At 28.8% G+C, this 20026-nt stretch overlaps 7 protein-coding genes across 11 annotated transcripts in view; 3 read left to right on the plus strand and 4 right to left on the minus strand.

Annotated features, from left to right (window-relative positions):
• Window positions 1-852: 852 nt before the first annotated feature.
• LOC130444717 (protein lin-52 homolog) lies at window positions 853-2008 on the minus strand. The gene is made up of 4 exons (XM_056779996.1): window positions 1966-2008; window positions 1673-1768; window positions 1514-1621; window positions 853-1242 (listed from the first exon to the last, which is right to left on the minus strand). Exons 1-4 carry the CDS (start codon window positions 1997-1999, stop codon window positions 1097-1099), a joined length of 384 nt encoding a protein of 127 aa, XP_056635974.1. The 5' UTR covers window positions 2000-2008; the 3' UTR covers window positions 853-1096.
• Window positions 2009-2428: 420 nt separating this feature from the next.
• On the plus strand, window positions 2429-5393 carry LOC130448549 (probable protein phosphatase 2C T23F11.1). 2 transcript variants are annotated; one of them, XM_056785964.1, is made up of 4 exons: window positions 2429-2600; window positions 3088-3302; window positions 3367-3774; window positions 3826-5393. In XM_056785964.1, exons 2-4 carry the CDS (start codon window positions 3092-3094, stop codon window positions 4158-4160), a joined length of 954 nt encoding a protein of 317 aa, XP_056641942.1. In that variant the 5' UTR covers window positions 2429-2600; window positions 3088-3091; the 3' UTR covers window positions 4161-5393. The 2 variants fall into 2 exon arrangements, with proteins under 2 accessions (XP_056641942.1, XP_056641950.1); XM_056785972.1 differs by having other exon boundaries at window positions 3091-3302.
• Window positions 5394-6198: 805 nt separating this feature from the next.
• On the minus strand, window positions 6199-13195 carry LOC130448565 (REST corepressor). 4 transcript variants are annotated; one of them, XM_056785983.1, is made up of 8 exons: window positions 12932-13161; window positions 12720-12863; window positions 12451-12665; window positions 12217-12396; window positions 11761-11841; window positions 9913-10010; window positions 9275-9470; window positions 6199-8604 (listed from the first exon to the last, which is right to left on the minus strand). In XM_056785983.1, the coding sequence occupies exons 1-8, from the start codon at window positions 13041-13043 to the stop codon at window positions 8182-8184; spliced, it is 1449 nt and encodes a 482-aa protein (XP_056641961.1). In that variant the 5' UTR covers window positions 13044-13161; the 3' UTR covers window positions 6199-8181. The 4 variants fall into 4 exon arrangements, with proteins under 4 accessions (XP_056641961.1, XP_056641968.1, XP_056641976.1 ...); XM_056785990.1 differs by lacking the exons at window positions 9275-9470; window positions 9913-10010 and having other exon boundaries at window positions 12932-13143; XM_056786007.1 differs by lacking the exons at window positions 6199-8604; window positions 9275-9470; window positions 9913-10010 and adding an exon at window positions 10028-10053 and having other exon boundaries at window positions 12932-13151.
• A 301-nt stretch (window positions 13196-13496) lies between these two features.
• LOC130448591 (39S ribosomal protein L41, mitochondrial) lies at window positions 13497-14170 on the plus strand. The gene is made up of 3 exons (XM_056786017.1): window positions 13497-13702; window positions 13756-13856; window positions 13913-14170. The coding sequence occupies exons 1-3, from the start codon at window positions 13543-13545 to the stop codon at window positions 14129-14131; spliced, it is 480 nt and encodes a 159-aa protein (XP_056641995.1). The 5' UTR covers window positions 13497-13542; the 3' UTR covers window positions 14132-14170.
• Window positions 14171-14511: 341 nt separating this feature from the next.
• On the minus strand, window positions 14512-16938 carry LOC130448600 (lipoyl synthase, mitochondrial). Its single transcript, XM_056786027.1, has 6 exons — window positions 16831-16938; window positions 16444-16776; window positions 16232-16388; window positions 16116-16173; window positions 15909-16067; window positions 14512-15857 (listed from the first exon to the last, which is right to left on the minus strand). Exons 1-6 carry the CDS (start codon window positions 16864-16866, stop codon window positions 15506-15508), a joined length of 1095 nt encoding a protein of 364 aa, XP_056642005.1. The 5' UTR covers window positions 16867-16938; the 3' UTR covers window positions 14512-15505.
• A 690-nt stretch (window positions 16939-17628) lies between these two features.
• LOC130448607 (homeobox protein unc-42) overlaps window positions 17629-20026 on the minus strand; it is a 30948-nt gene continuing 28550 nt past the window's right edge. Inside the window, exons 5-6 of the mRNA XM_056786040.1 lie at window positions 19733-19829; window positions 17629-19371 (exon numbers count right to left, since the gene is read on the minus strand). Of these exons, the coding sequence (XP_056642018.1) occupies window positions 19265-19371; window positions 19733-19829 (204 nt within the window). The 3' untranslated portion in view covers window positions 17629-19264. The remainder of the gene's footprint in view (window positions 19372-19732; window positions 19830-20026) is intronic.
• LOC130448616 (uncharacterized) overlaps window positions 17702-20026 on the plus strand; it is a 53976-nt gene continuing 51651 nt past the window's right edge. The window contains exon 1 of the transcript XR_008910357.1: window positions 17702-18075. The gene's annotated coding sequence lies outside the window, so the exon portion shown is untranslated. The remainder of the gene's footprint in view (window positions 18076-20026) is intronic.

A 20026-nucleotide genomic window follows, 5' to 3' on the forward strand; every position in this document is an offset into this window, starting at 1 on the left:
AAACTACAAGTCCTATAGAAAAATATTATAAAGGAAAATTGTAGGTAATAAAAAGATCGTAATATAGACGTAAATATATTACTGCGTTCGACTAAGAACATCTGATGACTCTGATTGTTCGGTAATCCATTTATTTCTATACCACTGCTCGGTTCGCGTTCGGTTATATACGTTTTTAAGCACTCCGAGTGATATCTCTAGTCCGAATCTTGAAAAATAGTTTTCATATTTGACATTTGACGTTTCGTTCTACATTTCAAACCAATTAATTAGCTATTTTATTCTACAGTTGTTTATATTTATATATTGTGTGTTGTTTTTGTATATAAAAAATAAATATTCTCATTCGTAATGCATAAGAACTGATCTATTACAATACTTATCGCCTCCAGAGGTTACGTTACGTTGATAATCACCTTCAGTACTAATTGGTTCTCTATTAATACACAGCAAATAAGCTTTAAAAAATCAATTTGCGTAATTTCATAAGGCTCCATACTTTACTAGTTACAATTCTGAACAGGCGACTTCCATTATTTTGGGTTAATCGTTTACTGTTCGGTAATTATCACCTATGGTCAAGTGATACAAATCGCTTTGTTTCGCCAACAATGTTACCAAACGCAACTATTGTGAAGTTGTCTTCTCCAAAGCAAGTCATCATTATGACGTCATTACCATTTGTCACTTTGAAATACGACAGGTCCGGATTTAGAAACAATTGAAAACACGTTTGTATAAATATAGATATATTATTAAATGTTTCATTTAAATTATATGGTTATGTAAGAAATGAAAGACCATCAATATGTACAGCATTTATTTGGTATTGGTATTGAAATAAAACAAGTATTAAAATTTATTTAGTATATTTCGACATTTGTACAAAAATTATGTATTCTAACAGCTCATATTTAATAATGAATTGAAAGTTCAAAAAGCACAAATGTCAGTTGGATCTTATATTTTTGATAAAAAACGAATTTATGACGAAAAATTTAACAAAAAATTATTTATTAGTGAATTATCCCATACTGACATTACCACTTATTGAACCTATTGATAAACACAGCCCATTAAAAACTATTATGAAATATCACTTTTCCTTTTTACCCCTATTGAATAAATTTAGATATTTTCCCCTAGTAACCTCCTTGGCTTCCTCCATACCCAACTGATAAGCTATATCATGTAATTCTTTCACTTTTCCTATAAGACCCGATGTTGAAAGTGCAGCTAATTCTAAAATGAAAAACTAAACCTAATATCCAAGGAATTATTTAAACAAAACAGTTTAGTTTAAAAAATATAGCTAATACTTGATTTTAGAGTTATTATAAATCACATTATACGTTAAACTTAATCTAACGTAATTCCTACACGATTTTTAAAACAAATAACGAAAATAAATGGGAATAAAACTGTATTCTGAGGATTAAAATTTGTTATTGGTAGAATAATTTGTGAAAAATCATCATCAGGATAAAATAAACAAATTTAATGAAATACTCACGATGTAAATAGTCCTCATCTTGATGATTTAGTTCTTTGGAATATGGCAATTTGGTAGTGCTGTTTGGTGTTGACTGAAAACTATTGATGAATTCTGTCACACCTGGAACTGAAATGTATGTTTATTTTAACGCTATAAGTAATTATTTTTAAAAGTTACTTTTTTCCGGCCATAATTCAGGAGAAGTCCTATCTATATTTTCCATACTAAGTAAGCTGGAACCGAATTCTTGCAGATCTTCTGGATCTGGACTCCCTGCAAACATAAATCAATTTTCAGTTTTGACAGTTCTGGGAAGAATACAAAATAGTATACCTGAGTTACCAGTCAAAAACACTTATAATACATAATTATTTTTTTTATGAGAACGTACAGTTTCGAATTATTAAATTTACATGATAACTTGATGGATAAAACTTGTTTATTTAGGTTTTTGAGTCATAAAAGTTTACCTTGTTGAAAGCTCCCGGGTTTCTCGGACGCCATCTTGCAATACTACCAATTTAATGAGAGGCTACTAAAAACCCTAAAAATGTAAAACATCTTAATAGTTTCTTCCCTTATTTAACTATTGCTTTTCGATAAATTATTTCAAACTAATATTATAGTTTAATGAGTAGAAAACAAATAATTATGTTGTCGATTTAAATAATGTTGGAAACAGTAATCAGCTTAGGCATATCTTCGGGATCAATCAATTATGCTATAATTTCAAAGTGAATTATATATAATTAACCAATTGGAAATTCTATCATATATTTCCAAACATGTAAATTATTTTTTGTCATTATTTTTATTACATTTTTTCGGTAAATTTATAAGAATAGTAATGTATAGTGGATATATATAGTCGCGAAAAAATGGGCGCTGCAACTTTTGTAATTGACAGCTGATGTACTGCTTACCCTGTATGTCATTGTCGCAGGCAATATACGTCATTGTCACGCAATTTAACCTTAAATCCTATATAAATATTTGAAATTTATAGTCGTGGTAAAATTACCTGGAAATAATATTAGTCATCCACAACTAAGAAAATGGTTTAATTCAACATTCTGTTTATTTGAAAAACGCTTGTATAATATAAGTAAGTACCGATACAATGGGTTATCTAGTTAACTATCTTTTTAGTAGTCCTGTTCCTTTGTCAAAAAAATGTCACTTGATAATTTAATAAACGATAATTTACAAAATATATTTTTCGTAACATTTCAAATTAACAATAAGCAGTGATTTTTGATAATTGTGTAGTGAAATGAAACCTAGTAATTTGGAATACATTATAAATACAAAGTTTTGTGTCACAATTTTTAAAATTAAAAAAGCAGTTGATTTGATTTGAAAACACAACTACCCAAAACTCATTAACTTGATTTGATCAAATAAACTAATAATTATAATGACATATTTGTAAGCATTTTTGTTAAACTTTTCTCATTTTTTACCATCAAAGGTATTTTAACTAAAAGAATCATATGTCCATTTATGTTAATATTTATTAGTCATACACTTAAAGTCAACTATTTGTATGATGATTTTTGTCCTATAAATAGAAGTTATATTTTATTTTTCAGTAGAATGGGGCAAACATTATCTGAACCTGTCACTGCCAAAGACACGTCTTACTGCGAGGATTCATCGTTTCGAGTCGGGTCTAGTTGCATGCAAGGATGGAGGATAAATATGGAAGATTCCCATACACATATCCTGCAATTACCAGACGATCCCGAAGCTGCATTTTTTGCAGTTTACGATGGACATGGAGGAGCCGAAATAGCAGATTATGCAGGTATATCTATATTGATAAATTTTCAACATCTCACACTAAACATTTTTGTAAATTATAATAACAGGTAAACATTTACACAAATTTATAATGAAGAGACCGGATTACCATGAGGGGAACATTGTGGAAGCTTTACAAAAGGCTTTTTTGGATTTAGATGAACACATGTTAGAGGAAGAGAGCCTTTTCAACAAACCATCAGGATCAACGGCAATAACAACCCTTATAAAAGGTGATAAACTTTATTGCGCAAATGTGGGAGATTCTAGAGCTGTAGCCAGTATAAACGGTAGAGCTGTAGCTTTATCTGAAGATCACAAGCCTTCGAATCAATTGGAATTCGAGAGGATAAGAGCTGCCGGTGGTTGGGTGGATGCTAATAGAGTAAATGGTAATCTAGCACTATCCAGAGCGTTGGGTGATTTTGCATTCAAGAAAAACACCGAATTACCACCAGAACAACAGATAGTAACCGGTATTATATTAAATAAATGTAAATATTAAGATTTAATTTTGTTTTTTACAGCTTTTCCGGATGTAACAGAATTTACAATAACACCAGATTGGGAATTCATAGTTTTAGCTTGTGATGGTATTTGGGATGTGATGAGTAATAAAGAAGTCATTTCATTTATCAGGGAAAACATCGCCAGCGGTCAAGAACCGGAGGAAATTTGCGAGAAATTGATGATGAGATGTTTAGCACCTGATTGTCAAATGGCCGGATTGGGATGTGACAATATGACAGTAGTTCTTGTAACTCTTCTACACGGAGAGGGATACGATAAATTACAGGAAAAATGTAAAGGAATACCTGTTGAAGATATTGATGATGTTAAAGATGATGATACGCACAGTTGAGATTGATAGGTAAATGAAAATAATCGATGTGTTGTCTGGAGGAGAGTTTGAAATTTTTTTTTTAGACCCTATACTTGTATTAGGCCTAAATTATTGTTTTGTAGCTTCTGGATGTTACAAATCTAAATAATTTTCGTGGTTTTTGTGAAATTTTGTAAATCTATTAGTGAATAACGATCCTGATGTTGTTTTTTGATCATTTTTGAATCAAAAGTGTAGAGTTTTTGTACATAATTGTCTTGCTATTTTAGTTCAGCAAATTTGTCTTTTTTCTGCTCTATAAATCAAACTATACTCTCTAATATTACAGCGTAAGAATTCTATCCAAAATTTTCGTTTTTATTGTTCAAAAATGATATATCATCATTTGAAATTGTCCAAATATACAAATCAGTTAAAAAATTGGGCAATAACAATAATTCTTGGTCCAGTTTCTCAAAAAATGAGGTGTACAACTCGATAGATGAAACTATACAATCTAAAACTTTGGTGTAATAATTCTATCCTCACTTTTTGTTTTTATTGTTCAAAAATTGTATTTTATCATTTGGGACAGTTTAAATAATCAGCTTAGAACATTAGTTGAATCCATAACTAATTTTTTAAAAAATAAGTGTAGAACTTTGATTTGGTGTACTATTTCATTTCAGATTTTCAATTTAGAACAAAAATTGGATTATACAAAGTGCCCATGATCAATATGCTTGAAAAATGAACTCTCCAGACTTCCCTATCGCTTATTTTCGGTAAAGAGAGGAAAGTTGCAGTTAGAATAATATGTATATAGATAAATAAAAAAGAAACGTAGATGCGGTTTCATGTGTTATGTTAGTTTCGGGTATTAGTTTCATAGCAAATAATTTTTCTTCCAAAACAAACAGTATACTAATTTCAACGCCTTTATTGAATTTGTTGTAATCAAAACCCTTTTCTATTCGAGTGATTTCCTCCAATCTGGTATTTAACGTTTTATCCTGTCTTGTTCGTTTTACTGTCAATATAGATTCGACTTTTAGCTCATTTATACAAATCTAGTGAAAAAACTGTACAGTAACGATCAAATTTCCCTTATTATCACTATATACAAGTATTATATTTATTTTTAATATTAGCAATAAGTATTGGTTTGTATACACATTTCTATTGAGATTTTCCTATTTATTTTTATTAAAAACATGTTGTTTACAAGTTTTCGAGGTTTAAATCAAGTTTTAGTACATTCTACTTACGATTTGAGTATTATTTATCTTATTTTTTTCGTCGAACAAATTTTTAGAAAACTCGTTCTTTTGCACTTTACTGCATTTATTTTCATAGCGCAAATCCAATAGAGCGTGTGATTTATATAAAAATTGTGTATGTTTACTTAATATATATATATATATAATATTTTTAATATAACTAATGTAATTAAAATATACTGGTACCTTCCTCTCGGTTCGTCTATAAATATATTTATATATACATATATGAAAAAATACGGATGTAAATAAACAAATTATTGTAACCTATTTTAATCTGTAAATAAAATTGTATATAATCTATAATTCGAGTTTTTCTCTTATACGACATCACTGTAAAAATGTGTTTTTCAAATTTGTATAAAACATAACCTCCAATAAAATTTTCGTTAAAATCGGTGTTCGAAAGTGAACTTTAATAAAACTGGTTACTACTAATGACGTCATTAAATATACTTTATACAATATCTAACAAATTGTAACTTTATTATTGTATTTATATGATATTTAATGTTATATAATACATTTTTATATCATTAATTGAAATAAACAAGTTAATATGTCGTTTATTATATATTTGAGTTATGACATTATTATAATTAACCAGTTTTATCGTTACATATTTCGAAAAATAGGCTACATATTTTTGACGTTATTTCTTCTTTTTTATTAAGGTTACTTGAACTTCTATAGAAATCGTCGTTATTTGACATTTATAGTAGGAAAAGGCCAATCAGGGGCGTAACACATTTTATTTATCCAACGTTGAATATAAAGGAAAATAAATAAAACGAAGATTGAGTTTATAATATAGTTATATAATTATCGACTAAACTACTGGTAATAACTTACAAACTATTTTATGTAAAAATATGTCAGCACACTAATATGTACGTGAAAAAAATAAAAACAAAAACAAAACGAGTGAAATTTCATTTGTAATAAATATTTTTTTCGTAGCCACCGTGCCTGAAATATTCGATTACGTAGTTTTATGAAATATAAATATTTAAACGAAAATTGAACTTTTAAAACTACTATTTACATTATTTCAACTAATCAATTATCTTATTTACATATTATGTTACATTCTAAGTATTACAGGGATACACTACATACCAAAACAGTGATTTGTTTACAGAGCCGGACCTTCCCGTAAATTTAAGAAAAAAAAAAACAAAATAAACGCGAGGAAACAACACAATTTGATCCGTCCCTGTGCTAATAGATAAATATATCCAATTAATAATTTTCACGAAATGGAAAATATTCAAGATTTTTTTTAATAAAATGTATTTTCTTCCATATCTACTCCTTCTATAATATACTATATTATACCGCGTTTTCCGTATCTTATATATTTATTTTTTAAATATTTATTATCGGTTTTTTTCCCATTGCGATTTTTTTTATAAAAACGAGTCTCTAAAAGAAATATAATTTTTTAAAAATCATTCAAACTCCGAATCACTGCACATATTTTTGGTTTTACCCTTGTAGCCAATCGAAAATAAAAATTAGAAATAGTTTTTTTTTCACTTTAATTTTAATTTTAGATACTAACAAATTTTGTTATGAAATTAAACTACTTAAATTACAAGTTCAGTCGGTGTAGCTCCTCCAATTTTCATAAATTATTTGTACGAGGAAAAAAACGAAGGAAACAATGCTATTGCTTCTTTTCCGCTACAACGCAACATTTCCTAAAACTCGTTACGAACATTTTTCCTATCAGAAATTTTAAGAAAAGTTCCAGTTGTACTAAAAATCGAATATTGCACCATCTATCGATTTTTATCAAAAAAAAAAAAAAAAAAACATTCAATATAGAATAAATGAATAGTCGTCGCTAGGTGTCGTCTCCATACAAAATCAAAACAAATTTTCGTTTCCTTTGGTTTCAACTTTATACAAAATTCATAACCGATATTTTTAAAAACGATATAAATATACAAAATTAAAAATTAGCCATAAAATTATAAATATATTGAATATTATAAAGATTTGTCTATTATAGTCTGTATCGTGATTTTCTTCTATTGCAAATATATCTTAATACGAGGGTTAATTATAAAGTAACCAAACTTAATGAAGATAATCAAGATGAAATTAAGTTATCGACAAATATTGATCATGTGCCTAACAAAGTTTTTCTTCTTTTCGATTGAGACCAGGATAATTTGAGTTTAATGTAACAGGTGAGTGTCCTAAAACAACTTTTATTATAAATCTGTTGATTATAATAATAGTAGGAAGAAAACAATTAGTTCGGGTTTGATTATTTCACAGACAGCCCTCGTATGTGATACAGAATATCGAATGAAATAAAAATATATAAAAAGTATTATTTGATTAAATTATGTCGTTTTAAAGTATAATTATATAATAGAATACGAAACAATTCGATGTACAGAGTGCCCTAATACGTTTTCTTATATAAATCAATAAATAAATAAAATTTTGAATCGGATTAAAGTAGAGAAAATCATTTTTTTTACAGGTCACGTTCAATAGACGAAAATGTCTACGGGGGCGATTAAAAAACTTTAAAAATAGTGCAAATAGAAAAAAATCCCACAATACAAATTATAAGTCCAAATCAATTAAAAAATATATATAATTGAGGTGGGTTTCGATAGATTTTTGTAACTGTGATTAGGAAAAGATAATATTTTTTTGTAAAGAATCCACCCACCATTTGAAAACGAAAAATAAGAAAAAAAATCTACTTACGCCTTAATTAAACGGAATCTCATAAACTCACAACACACGTAAAATCATCATTTAGCAACTTGCGTCACTTTTCCGTTTTTGTTGTCTTTTTTATTGCTCGGCGTCGGAGACGGCGATATACAGATGACGTCATTATCGTTATCGTCGTTTTCGCTCTTCAAATCGGTGATATCCTCCGGCAACGGCCCGTGCTCCTTTTCCCATTCCTTCAAAATGCTATCCAGATTGTATCTCTTTCTGTAATTGATGAAAAATGTGCGCACGTGATGTTCCGTCTTGTTTCCTATAACCTCGGCGATACTTTTGAAATCTCTCCCGTATTTTCTGACTCCTTGGACGGCCAATAAGAGTTCCTCGTTCGTCCAACGCGCGTTATATCGAGTATTGGTTTCCGCAGCGGGACGTAAATCTTCTATCGAATCGGAATGTTTGCGTTTCAACGAACTGATCGTCTGTTTGTTCTGTTGAATCTGAAACAAAATAAAACGACGTTCACAACTAAATAATTTACTAAATTTGCACATATCAAATACGCCATCTTGGTTATCCGAAACGAATTTTTGACGTATGTCATCCAAAAAACCGAATTGTTTTCTCGTCCCTCCAATCATTTTATATTCTACATAAAATGAATAAAAAAAAAATATAAAAATTCAATTACTTTTGCATCACACTATATACATTTTTAAAGAATTCGTACTATTTTAAAGTTGTATCCTATATTTTAGTTATTAATCAAAATAGTAATGACAGAAAAGTACACTTTTAAACAAAGATAGTTCTGAAGTACGCCACGATACTAAATCTTTAATTATTAACCTCTATCCGTTAAAATTTATCTATGGGAGAATTAAATATTGACAATGACATTAATTAGATCTCGTTGCATATGATGCAGAGTTCCTACATCGTTATTTTTTAACCTCAATATTTTATACTAAAAATGATAAAATTATACCAGGTATTTTTATTTTCAGTTAAATTTTACACAAAAAATATTTTGTTTTGTATTATTTTGGAAAGCAAGGAAACAAAAACACAGCTTTCGTCTTAAACGCGATAATATATACGAGTTTGCGCACGTCGTTGTCTGATAAATGCTGCGTCACACAAAATGTATTGAAACAGGACCGTACTTACTTGTCTTTGTAGGGAATCTAGTTCTCTATCCATGGCTTTAAGCATGACGACGCCCGTATTTCCGGAAGCCATTGCAGCCAGATCGTCATGGTTGATGAACATGCCGCGTGGGGGCTTGCGTTTATGACGTGCCCCTAACGGGGTACCACGTTTACCGCCCGTCGGCCCAGAAGTGGGCCTCAAAGTACCCGTTCGTCTATATACCAATATATTTATCAATGTTTTTTTCTTTGTCTAGTTTTATTTTTATATATATATATATATTTTTTTTAAATATAAAAATAAAAAAAGGATACGTAGACGCTGTTGTATCGCAACAAACGTTTTTTGTTGTTGTTGTGTATAGTCCCAATATTTTAAAACTGAACTTTCCATACAAAAAATTAGTAATTTAATGAAAAAATTACTTTTCGACTGTTAAAAAATGACGAAAACTTCATAAAGTGAGTAATCTTGAAAATTTCAAAACATACATATACAGGGTACGTTTAAAAAATTAAGATTTTGAATCTAATATTTGCTAATGTATTGATAGATTGAATTTGATGAAAACAACGGAATATTTATGAAAATCTAAAAATATTGGGATGGTATTATATTGAAAACCGTGTACGGTATAGTTTTATTAAGATACATACCTCCAATGCTGGAAGCAGGAATTACATAGGTTCCCTTTTGTCGTTACCTGAGTGACTGTACAGACGACTCCGCAGTTAGAACACGCTCCACCCTCACCCTGCATACATACAACAACCAAACTCACCAACAACCCTTCAGAACTTTCCAAAAAAAAAAAAAAGAGAGAGACATGTTACGTCTTCTATTACAGCACATATCTCGAAAATGCAATTCAATTATTATAAGACGTAGTAGTTTGATCGATTTTTTTGGTTATTTGCAGATAAATTAGGAGGGGGGAAGTAGTGGTAACTCTTTAGAAAAATCAATTTCGGTTTTTCCAACATTAAAAATTATTCCGATGGGATTTTAGGTGATTTTACGAAAGGTAATTTGACACAAAAAACATTTGGCAATCATTTTGGAGTTTGGTTCAGTCAAAAGCTGGTTTTGGTTACAAATTGGGTCTTGGAAGTTTGATTTAGTCAAAAATTGGTTTATAAAATATGATTTTGTTACAAATTAGTTTTTTCAAGTTCCACTTTATTCGTGGTTTGAGTTTTTGGAATTTGGTTCAGTAAAAAATTGGTTTTTGGTGTTCAAGTTGGTCAAGAATTGGCTTTTTGAAATTTTATTTGGACAAAAATTGACTGTTATTAGTTTAATTTGTAAAAAATGTTTTTTTTAATCTATTCAATTCAATTATTAGAAAAAAATATTTTTTCCCAAGTATGATTTAGTTGAAAATTGATTTCTGGAGCTTAATTTGGCCAAAATTGGCTTGTTTGAGTTTGGTTAGATAAAAAATCGCTTTTTCTATTGAAACTTAGACCAATAAAACGCTTTGCTATGTTTAATTTATTGAAAAAATGTATTTTTTGAATTCACTCATTACTAACAAGTTTTTTCCAAGTAAAATTTGTCTTTCCACAATCTTATTTTATGGAAATTTGTTTTTATTAGTTCAAACGACTTTTCTCAGTGTAACTTTCTAAAATTTAATCTTTATTTTTAAATAAAATTGCTTGGCTAATTACGGTTTGGTTGTTAAATGACTTTTTGGAGGTTAGTGGATGAAAATTTGACTCTTTTGAATTTAATTTGTTCAAAAATCGCTTTTTTTGAACAATTTCACTTTAAATTCCATTTCCATGTTTTCTATTTATAATTTTTTCTTGATTGATTGATTGATTTTAATGAAAAAATTATTATCGAAGATTCTTATCCATTTTATCACTTCTATTAGAACAAAAAAGGGCTTTACCATGATTAAAACCCTGTTTTTGTTATATAATCTGTTGAAAAAATTCAATTTTTCAAAAAATAGAAAAGACTTAAAATCAATTATAAGTCCACAACGCTGCCTTGGATACCTTTACATTCATGTCAACAGTTTAAAAGGTACAGAACAACAAATCGCATACTTAAACTAAACAAAAACAAATTTTGAAGCCGAATTTGCAATAATTTTGTCTTGGAGTGTATATTTGATATAATTAATATATTTTAGTTAATAACGAGTAAAAAAAAACAAAATTTTTAGTCCTAAAAATTGGATTTTCGAGTTATCGTCTTGTACTTTTTTTGTAATAATCTTTGAAATCGTATAGAAACAAAAATGATTTAGATTTTTATAAAATTTGATGTCAAACGTTGTTTTTGGTTTTAAATTTCATATTAATAAAGTGCTGTAACTACAAGGTTAACTATCTAGCTATGAAACTTAATCGAAAAGAGGTTGCATGTAGATTTGATTCACTGCTAGAAAGTTAACTGTAAAAGTTGAAAATTGAAAAAATAAATTGCAAAAAAATTAATTTTTGGTGAGTTTGTGATGTGCAACAAAACGATATTCAATAATAAGCTACCTGCGTAGTATTACTGTCCTTAGAATAAGAGCTAGATGCAGATCCAGTTTTACGCTGAATACCGCGATGAAATACCCATTTCTGGAATAGTAATTTGTTTATCTATACTCTTATAGTATCCCGATTTGATAAAAAAAAAAAATAATCAAATTTCATTTAAAAATAATGCGAACAGTCGTTTTTGTTTCCTTGTTAAAAATATATCATATATATTATATAAAACAATCTCAAAGAAATTAGAAAAATGTATAAATTCACTTTTTGTGTAAAAAAAATCGTCGAAAGTATACAAGGGCTGTAGAAAAATGAATAAAAACGTCGATTTTTATACAAAAAAAACTAAAAATTAAAAAAAAAATGTTAAATCTTCATTTTCCTTAAGACCGATAAATAACAAGATACAATTCGAAATAAGCGTAAAAATAACCATGCAAATAGAAATTAATTGCAACTAACCTTATCGTCATGATCAGATTCTTCGTTTGAACCATTTTCAGATCCCCCTTCCGAAGGAGCGCCTTCTTCTTTAGGAGTATTCAATTTTTTCGCTTGTTTATCCATAAGACTCGTACGAGATCTCGTTTTCTTCCAACTGTAATAGTATTTCACCAAACTCGCTATCGTTTTATCGGGTAACTGAAAATTAAATTATAAATTTTTATTATAAAAACAAAAAATAATTCGACATACCATTTGACGTATCCTGTGAAAACTTTTCCCGTGAAACTGGAAAGCTTGTTCGAATAACACCTTATCTTCGACTGACCATTCGTCCGGAAACGGGGTGAAATTTGCCAAATCGAGCATGGCCCTTTCGAGATCGTGCTTGTGCCAAAACAACATACCAAGAGCTTGTTCTCCATTATAACCGTATTTATCTTTAGCAAGTACGATGTAATCTTCCACTAAAATAAATTGAATCACATAAATATCACTAATAAATTAATTAAAATACTCACGTTTCGATTCCGGAATGCATTCTGTTGGTGACCAAACTAGTAGTGCTCTATCAGCTAGAAGTTCAAGTTTTCTTTGACTTTCAGTTTGCAATTCGGGGCATACCGCTTGATAATCACGTCCAACTCTTATTTTATCCACTGGTACTGTAATAATAAAAGATTGGAAATTATTATTAAATCTCGAAATAGGGGGGTTCTAAAATGATGCATACCACTACTCTCATCTTCGCTAGTAGAATCTGGTTGTACGTGACCATTCGGACTTGGTCCCCGACTTCTTCTACCGTTTCGGATATTTTCACTATTTTTTTCAGCTAATACCATTTTCGCCAGTTTTTAAGGAGAATTTTTACAGGAGATATCCAAGCTTATGAATCACGCAGTACGTTTGCTTTAATTTAAAATCACAAAGACTAACTTTATTTCGTCGAGAAACCGTAGTTTTTCGTTTAGTTTATATATAAATCACCGTAACCGTAGTAGCGCTGCAGCTTTTACCTGTAATTCAACCAATCACGTCACGATAATCATAGATAAACTATTATCTATTTATCTATAGAAAATTTACAAGTTTGCATTCTTAAACATACAATATTTTTATACCTAATGGTGTTGACATCATAAATTAAAACTATATTTTGATGATGAGATGTTGATTGTTTCCGGTGGAATTAATATTAACTTTATGACGTCATTATAACTGACCAAAATATTGATGTATATGTCGAAGTACGGGCTAATTTTGTTTAAATGACGTTAAATAATTTAATGACATATCGCGAAAAAAACAATTTACGTCCTAACCTCACCTATTTTTTAGAAAATGTCTTCTATAAATTATTTTATTAAAAGGTCCATAACAACATCGGCTGAACGTTATGGTAAAAGAAATTTTAAAAAGTTTTCGATATTTAACAAGCGTGGAACTAGAATATATAAAAAACAACAAGCCGAAAACCCCGATCCTGAAATACCGATTTATAGTATGTATTAATAATCTATTTAATTAATTTATTAAACACCGAGTATATTTCAGAAAGAGGGGTACGAGACGTAGGTTACATAGAAGGTAATAAATTTATTACGATTCCGGAAATGATACCAGAATTAATTGTACCAGATTTAACAGGTTTTAAAGTATAAAAGAAAAATTGTTTTGTTTATCAAAATTTTCATCCCGATTTTCGTTTTAGTTGAAACCATACGTTTCTTATAGAGCTCCCGAGGTTATACAATCCGAATTTACAGCCGAAGATTTATTTAATGTTGTATACGCTCCGAAAATAGTAAAAGATTTCAATGAAGACAAGTTAAATGAAAACGGTCAACCGATAGAACCGTCAGAAAATGAGAAAATGACCTCAGAAGAAGCAAAGTTGAAAGCCAGACAAACTGGCACAGATATATTTTGACTTAATAACTGTTTTTTAGTAAATATTTTGAAAAATTAACTCATTTTTTATTGTTTCAATTGAACTTTCTCTGAAAAATTTTGAAATCATTTTACTAGTTTGTATTTAGTGCCTTTTTTAACATAATTGAACTAAAACTTCGAAAATTCTACCAATATAAACTATATTCCTGAGGGGTCCACAAATTATGGATAAGCCAATTTTCGACTCCTTCGAGATTTTATTAAATTAAATTTTGAAAAGTTATTTTATATCATAACAAAGTGAGAAAAACAGGACAATATTCCAACCAAATTGGAACCATTTTTGAACAAATTAAATTGAAAAAAAAAACATTTTTGATAGACAATTTTTTCTTTAAATTATACTAAAAAAAGATTATTTGGACGAAATTACCTTTAAAAAAGTTTCTAATAATGACAATTCTCGATTTATACAATGTAGAAACAGGTCAGGACTATTTAACCTAACCCAAAGTGATTTACGGTAGGTACAATCAATTTCACAAATATTTTTTTACAACAATTATATTTAAAAAATCCATTCAAATTAAGTTCAGAAAGCCTTTTTTCTGGTAAATAAAATTAAACATCGAATTTTTGTCTAATTCATTGATATTTTTTAACTGAATTAATCTTACAAAATAAGTTTATCAGATAAGTAATTTTTGATGAAATCAAATCAATTCGAACAAAACTAACTTTTAAAAACCAATTAACTTCAGAATAGTTATATTTATACAACAATCCCTAGTTTCCAAAAAAATTAATTAATCAATAAATCATAGAACAGGTCAGGACTGGGTAACATATTAAAAGATATTTTCAACACAATTTGTTTTTTTGACAGAGTTGTACTTGAAAAATTCATTTTTTTAACTAGATTAATATCTAAAAATCCAAACAATGAAAAAGTTGATTTCAACAAAATAATGCTAAAAAGTAGTTTTTTGACTTGAAGTAAACCAGTTTTTAAGAAAAGTAAAATCGTATGAGCCATTTAACCAAAAATGAATTTATAAACTATATTTTTTGACCAAAACTACAACTACAATTTGCTATTAATTGTATGGATTTGAAAAACCACCCCTATGGTAATAGGACTTTAATTTGAAACCCCACCCCATGGTTTTCTTTAAAAGAGGTTATATCAATACTCAAATCGAAATTAAAATATTAAATTCCACATTTTTTCATCAATTCCTAACAATTTTTTCAATACTAAAAAATCTAAATTTAGTAGGCCAGTGTATGTAACTTTTTATCTATACACTACTCATTAGGAACAAGGATTAGAATAAAAAAAAACAAATTCATCATTTTAATAACAAATAATAAAATCCTTTTTTACATCCTTAAATAAATCATTTATTCATCATATCGTAGTAGATTTTCTATTTTTCAAAATTCCAGCTATAAAAAACTCCCCGGCTTTATATGAACTCCTAACCAACGGTCCGCTAGCCACGTAAAGAAAACCCATTTCCTTACCAACTTTTTCCCATTGTCCAAATTTAGCGGGGGTAACGTATTCCACAACTTTCAAATGTCGTTTAGTAGGTTGCATATATTGACCCAAAGTCACGCAATCTACTCCATGTTCTCGTAAATCTTTCAAAGTTTGTTCTACTTCGTAGTCGGTTTCACCCAAACCCAACATTATAGACGATTTCGTTATTAGATTGCTATTGAAGTCTTTAGCTGCTTTTAAAGTCGATAAAGATTGCCTGAAAATGAAAAATAACACTTCCAAAATAACAAAAATAAAATATATTTACCTATATTTAGCTCTCCTATCCCTTACATGAGGAGTTAATGCCTCAACAGTTTCCACATTATGAGCATAAACATCCAAACCACTTTCAGCGATTATTTTCACTTGTTCTAAATCTCCTCTAAAATCCGGCACGAGACATTCCACTAAAATATCACTATTCCTAAAAATAATCTATTAAAACCCTAAAAATCATATTAACTTCACTAACCTTTCTTTTATTTTTTTGACAGTATTTGCAAAATGATTCGAACCCCCATCCGGTAAATCTACAAAAATATTCATCTCAAAACGAACATCATTTTATTAACAAAACACATGTCTAACCATCTCTATCGACAGAAGTTAAAACAACATAATCCAACCCCCAAGATACAATAGCTTTAGCGGTATTATCAGGCTCGTTTACATCCGGCATAGGAGGAGCTCTCGATGTTTTAACAGAACAAAATCTACAGCCTCTCGTACAAGTATCACCGAGTAACTTTAAAATGAAAAATCAGGTAAACGAATATTAATAATAATTTAGTTTTACTTACCATTATAGTAGCTGTAGCTGTACCGTGTTCGCCGCCTCCCCAACATTCACCTATATTTGGACATCTCGCTTCTTCACATACAGTATGTAGATTTAAATCTCTCAATTGTTCCTTGATTCTACTAAAATTCTTCCCAGTCGGGATCGTTCTTTTCAACCAAGGTGGTAACCTTAATCTTCCATCTTCTCCTTTTTCTCGTTTTAATTTGCCTTCATATTGCGACCAATCTTGCGAAACTGGTTCTGTTTGAATGAATTCTTGTAACGCTGGACCGTTTCTAATACGATCTTTTAATGATTCGAGATTCGATTTGTATCTTGAGCATTTAATTTGCTACGAAGTTCATTATCACAGTTCACACAATGTTTCAATTTTTTTTATACTTACGTTTTTACTTAAATTTAATAAAAATGATTTTTGCATGATTTCTGTATTTTGCAATATTTATCACATTTCGTAATCAATTACAAAACTGTACTAATCACTAAGAAAATCAATACCAACTTAAACATACGTCAAAATATTTCATAGAGTTAATATAGTAGATAGAGTGACGTATGAAGGCTTTGTCAATTGGGCCCAAATTTCTGGTAGAAAGAGAAAAAGAACATCGTTATATTCTGATTTAAATTTTAATTTTAACTAAATGCATAATTAGCATCAGAATTATGTATATAGAGAATAGTAAACATATCTCTATGAAAAAGATACCTCAGTTTTTTGACAAGTGGTGTTGACAAACAATCAACAGCGCCATCATTTACTAAGGTCTAATGACCTTAGATAAACTTAATATGAAGAGTAAATTGTTGGTCGGATTATAATTATGATTTTGTGAAATTTTTTTAAATTTGAAGGCCTAAATGGACAAGCATAAATTATTTTATAGCGTTCATATATAATTCGCTGGATAAATCATGTTTCGGAACAACAGCAATGTGACGTCAATTCATAACGTCACTACATCAGGTCAAGGCACTGATAAATATTTTGGTATAACGAAATTCATTATATTAAAAGTAATTCTAGCACTACAATTTTAGGTTGATTATAATTTTAATTTGTACACAGGATCGAATTCAAATTGGATACAAAAATTTTTAATTGTCATCATTTCACGTCGCCAATATTTTCTAATTTTAACTTACTTTATTTTATCAAATTATTTCATAAATGAAAGACTTGTTAATAGTTTACATACTTGTTTATTCACTATATACAATTTTACATTTCAAAAGTCTAAATACAATCACACGAAATGCACAGTTAGTATTTTACATATATAATTTTGTTTTTTTTTTACTACATTTTTTTAGTAAAATTGATAATCCTAGATAGCACAAGAGTATGAATTATAAGACATATTTATAATTTAAATTGTTTTTATAATGTTGCTCAAAATTGTATTCCAGATTCCAGGAAAAAATAAAACGAATCGCCTATTTGGGTGGGGTACAATTTTCGCGCGCGTTAATTACGCGGGAATTAATTAGTTTTAATATACTTTCGTACGAAGCAACATGTTCAATTGTGTTAAGTGTTGAAACGTGTGTTAAGAAGTGTAATTATCAAAGTGTTGTTAGTGAAAAAAACATTATTGTGCATATCAATAGATCTGTAACACAAATAAAGGTAAATTTTTAACTAATATCAACTGGATTGAGCTCTATAAAATTACAACACGACATGTCATTACAAACACAAATATTAATAATATAAAGTAGAAATATTTTAATTTCTACATTAAAATTTATTGGTAGTTTAGACTTCGAAGTATAGAGGGCTGTACAGAACCTATTTAGAACTAATATAAATTAAAAATATTTATTTAGATATATGGATATCATGTGCTATCTAGAATTTTTAAAAATGTTTCTATTAATTGAATACGCCGTCTAACAATTTGGCAGATGTATTTTAAATAAATCGCTCGAAAATTGTCAACTGTCATATTTATCTTTTTTCGATTTATTGTTGGACGGTTTTTATTAAACTTCAAACTATCTCCCCTTTATTTACTTCTACATTGTTAGACGGTATAAAAAGAAATCTTAATACTTTATTACGAATACATTTGGTAGAAAGTTTTATTTTACAAACATTTTCTCTAATTAAGAATTTATATTATTTTGTAACGTTTACATTCCTATTTACGTATTTACAAAAAAGTCACAATAATTTAATAATGATCACGAAGAAAAACATTTTTTATATACAAATATGTTATAGAGTTAACTTTTTTTCAATTAAGTCGTCACAAAAAAATAAAATAGGTAGTGGTCACTACCATCTGTTTGTTAGCCATATTCTTCAATAACCATAGAGAAATTTAAGGTAGAAGTGATAAACCAGCCGGATAGATGCGCGTATACGAGAGAGATAGAGATACAAACATTACATATACAATTAAATATAAACTCTGATTTTCTTTCTCTCTTATCGAAATGTCATTATCACTCAAATTGCGTATTATGATTTATCTATTACCTTTATGTGTAATCACTCTATGTAAAAAAAATATACGTCGAGATCAATATTTATATACATATCTCATTATTTGACATGAAAATTATGAAAAAATCTTTTAATTTATTGCACGTGTTGATTTTAAATAATTAAATACAGGGTGAGTGTTAATTATTGAAGAGGTATTTAGTGAAATAAAATACATGTCAATTGTTTACGATTTTCTATTATCTCTACTGTAAATTTTGTTATTGTATTTAATATTCGTTTGTTAAATATGATTTTTTATGTCAGTTTTTGTGTCTTTGTTAAAAAAACATCGATAATAGGAAAATGAATTAGACGAAGTTTTCTATTACGTTTGATATTGCAGCATGGGTGCGGCTAAATTAGGATGATGTGTAGAATTCATTCTTAAGGCAGATAGGCTTTTATTATACCATTCATCTTCAGCGCTCATACCTGGAATTCAAACGGAAACTGTAAATATTATAAAGAAAAATAGTTTTTTATAAAGAAGGTGCGCCTCTGGGTCTCGTATATATATATATATATATATATATATGTGGAAATTGAGAGAGTGGATAACGTTAACTTACTGCTGTGACCAAAATTTCATCTTAGAACAGGAAATAGAACGACGTCTTCGAAGGCGTTCTCCATAATATTTAGGAAGCTATATCATTTCCTCCAAGTGAAAACTTTGACACATTTTTTTTAGTGATTCGTTTAGTATTACAAGGATATTTTTTTGACGAAAATTCCAAGAATATGGAAAAACTTTTCAAAGTTATGATTTATATTTTAAAAAAAATTTACTTACTCATTGCGTCTTGTCTCATACCAGTAACGCTACTCATATTTGTACCGTGAGACATAGAAAATGATTGAGCCATACCGGGATATGTTGTTGTACCCATCTGGAAATGAATTAAAATACCAAATAGTTAAAAAGTGATACAATAATAAGTGTAGATATTCTCTATAAATATTGTGGGTAAATGCTTATTTTTACCACTTGTGGTAAGCAAATTTATCAATAGTTTCGACGAAATTGGTATTTTTTAAGAATTAGGTCTGTTTACATGAACAATTACTTTCGAAAAACAAGTAAAAT

This window comes from Diorhabda sublineata, chromosome 1 (assembly GCF_026230105.1).
Source record: "Diorhabda sublineata isolate icDioSubl1.1 chromosome 1, icDioSubl1.1, whole genome shotgun sequence".
In the NCBI taxonomy this organism is placed as follows: domain Eukaryota; kingdom Metazoa; phylum Arthropoda; class Insecta; order Coleoptera; family Chrysomelidae; genus Diorhabda; species Diorhabda sublineata.

Bases quoted from the DNA above. Each gene is read 5' to 3' on its own strand.
- LOC130444717 (XM_056779996.1), bottom strand. From the start codon at position 1,999: ATGGCGTCCGAGAAACCCGGGAGCTTTCAACAAG. The intron at 1,769-1,965 runs GTAAACTTTTAT...TTATGTTTGCAG, and splicing joins ACCCGGGAGCTTTCAACAAG to GGAGTCCAGATCCAGAAGAT. The intron at 1,243-1,513 runs GTGAGTATTTCA...TTTTCATTTTAG, and splicing joins AGATGAGGACTATTTACATC to AATTAGCTGCACTTTCAACA.
- LOC130448549 (XM_056785964.1), top strand. From the start codon at position 3,092: ATGGGGCAAACATTATCTGAACCTGTCACTGCCAAAGACACGTCTTAC. The intron at 3,303-3,366 runs GTATATCTATAT...TTATAATAACAG, and splicing joins CGAAATAGCAGATTATGCAG to GTAAACATTTACACAAATTT. The intron at 3,775-3,825 runs GTATTATATTAA...TGTTTTTTACAG, and splicing joins AGAACAACAGATAGTAACCG to CTTTTCCGGATGTAACAGAA.
- LOC130448565 (XM_056785983.1), bottom strand. From the start codon at position 13,043: ATGGTATTAGCTGAAAAAAATAGTGAAAATATCCGAAACGGTAGAAGA. The intron at 12,864-12,931 runs GTATGCATCATT...TTATTATTACAG, and splicing joins TAGCGAAGATGAGAGTAGTG to TACCAGTGGATAAAATAAGA. The intron at 12,397-12,450 runs GTATGTCGAATT...TTTAATTTTCAG, and splicing joins TTCACAGGATACGTCAAATG to TTACCCGATAAAACGATAGC.
- LOC130448591 (XM_056786017.1), top strand. From the start codon at position 13,543: ATGTCTTCTATAAATTATTTTATTAAAAGGTCCATAACAACATCGGCT. The intron at 13,703-13,755 runs GTATGTATTAAT...AGTATATTTCAG, and splicing joins TCCTGAAATACCGATTTATA to AAAGAGGGGTACGAGACGTA. The intron at 13,857-13,912 runs GTATAAAAGAAA...TTTTCGTTTTAG, and splicing joins CAGATTTAACAGGTTTTAAA to TTGAAACCATACGTTTCTTA.
- LOC130448600 (XM_056786027.1), bottom strand. From the start codon at position 16,866: ATGCAAAAATCATTTTTATTAAATTTAAGTAAAAAC. The intron at 16,777-16,830 runs GTAAGTATAAAA...TGAACTTCGTAG, and splicing joins TATTAAATTTAAGTAAAAAC to CAAATTAAATGCTCAAGATA. The intron at 16,174-16,231 runs GTTAGACATGTG...ATATTTTTGTAG, and splicing joins AACTTCTGTCGATAGAGATG to ATTTACCGGATGGGGGTTCG.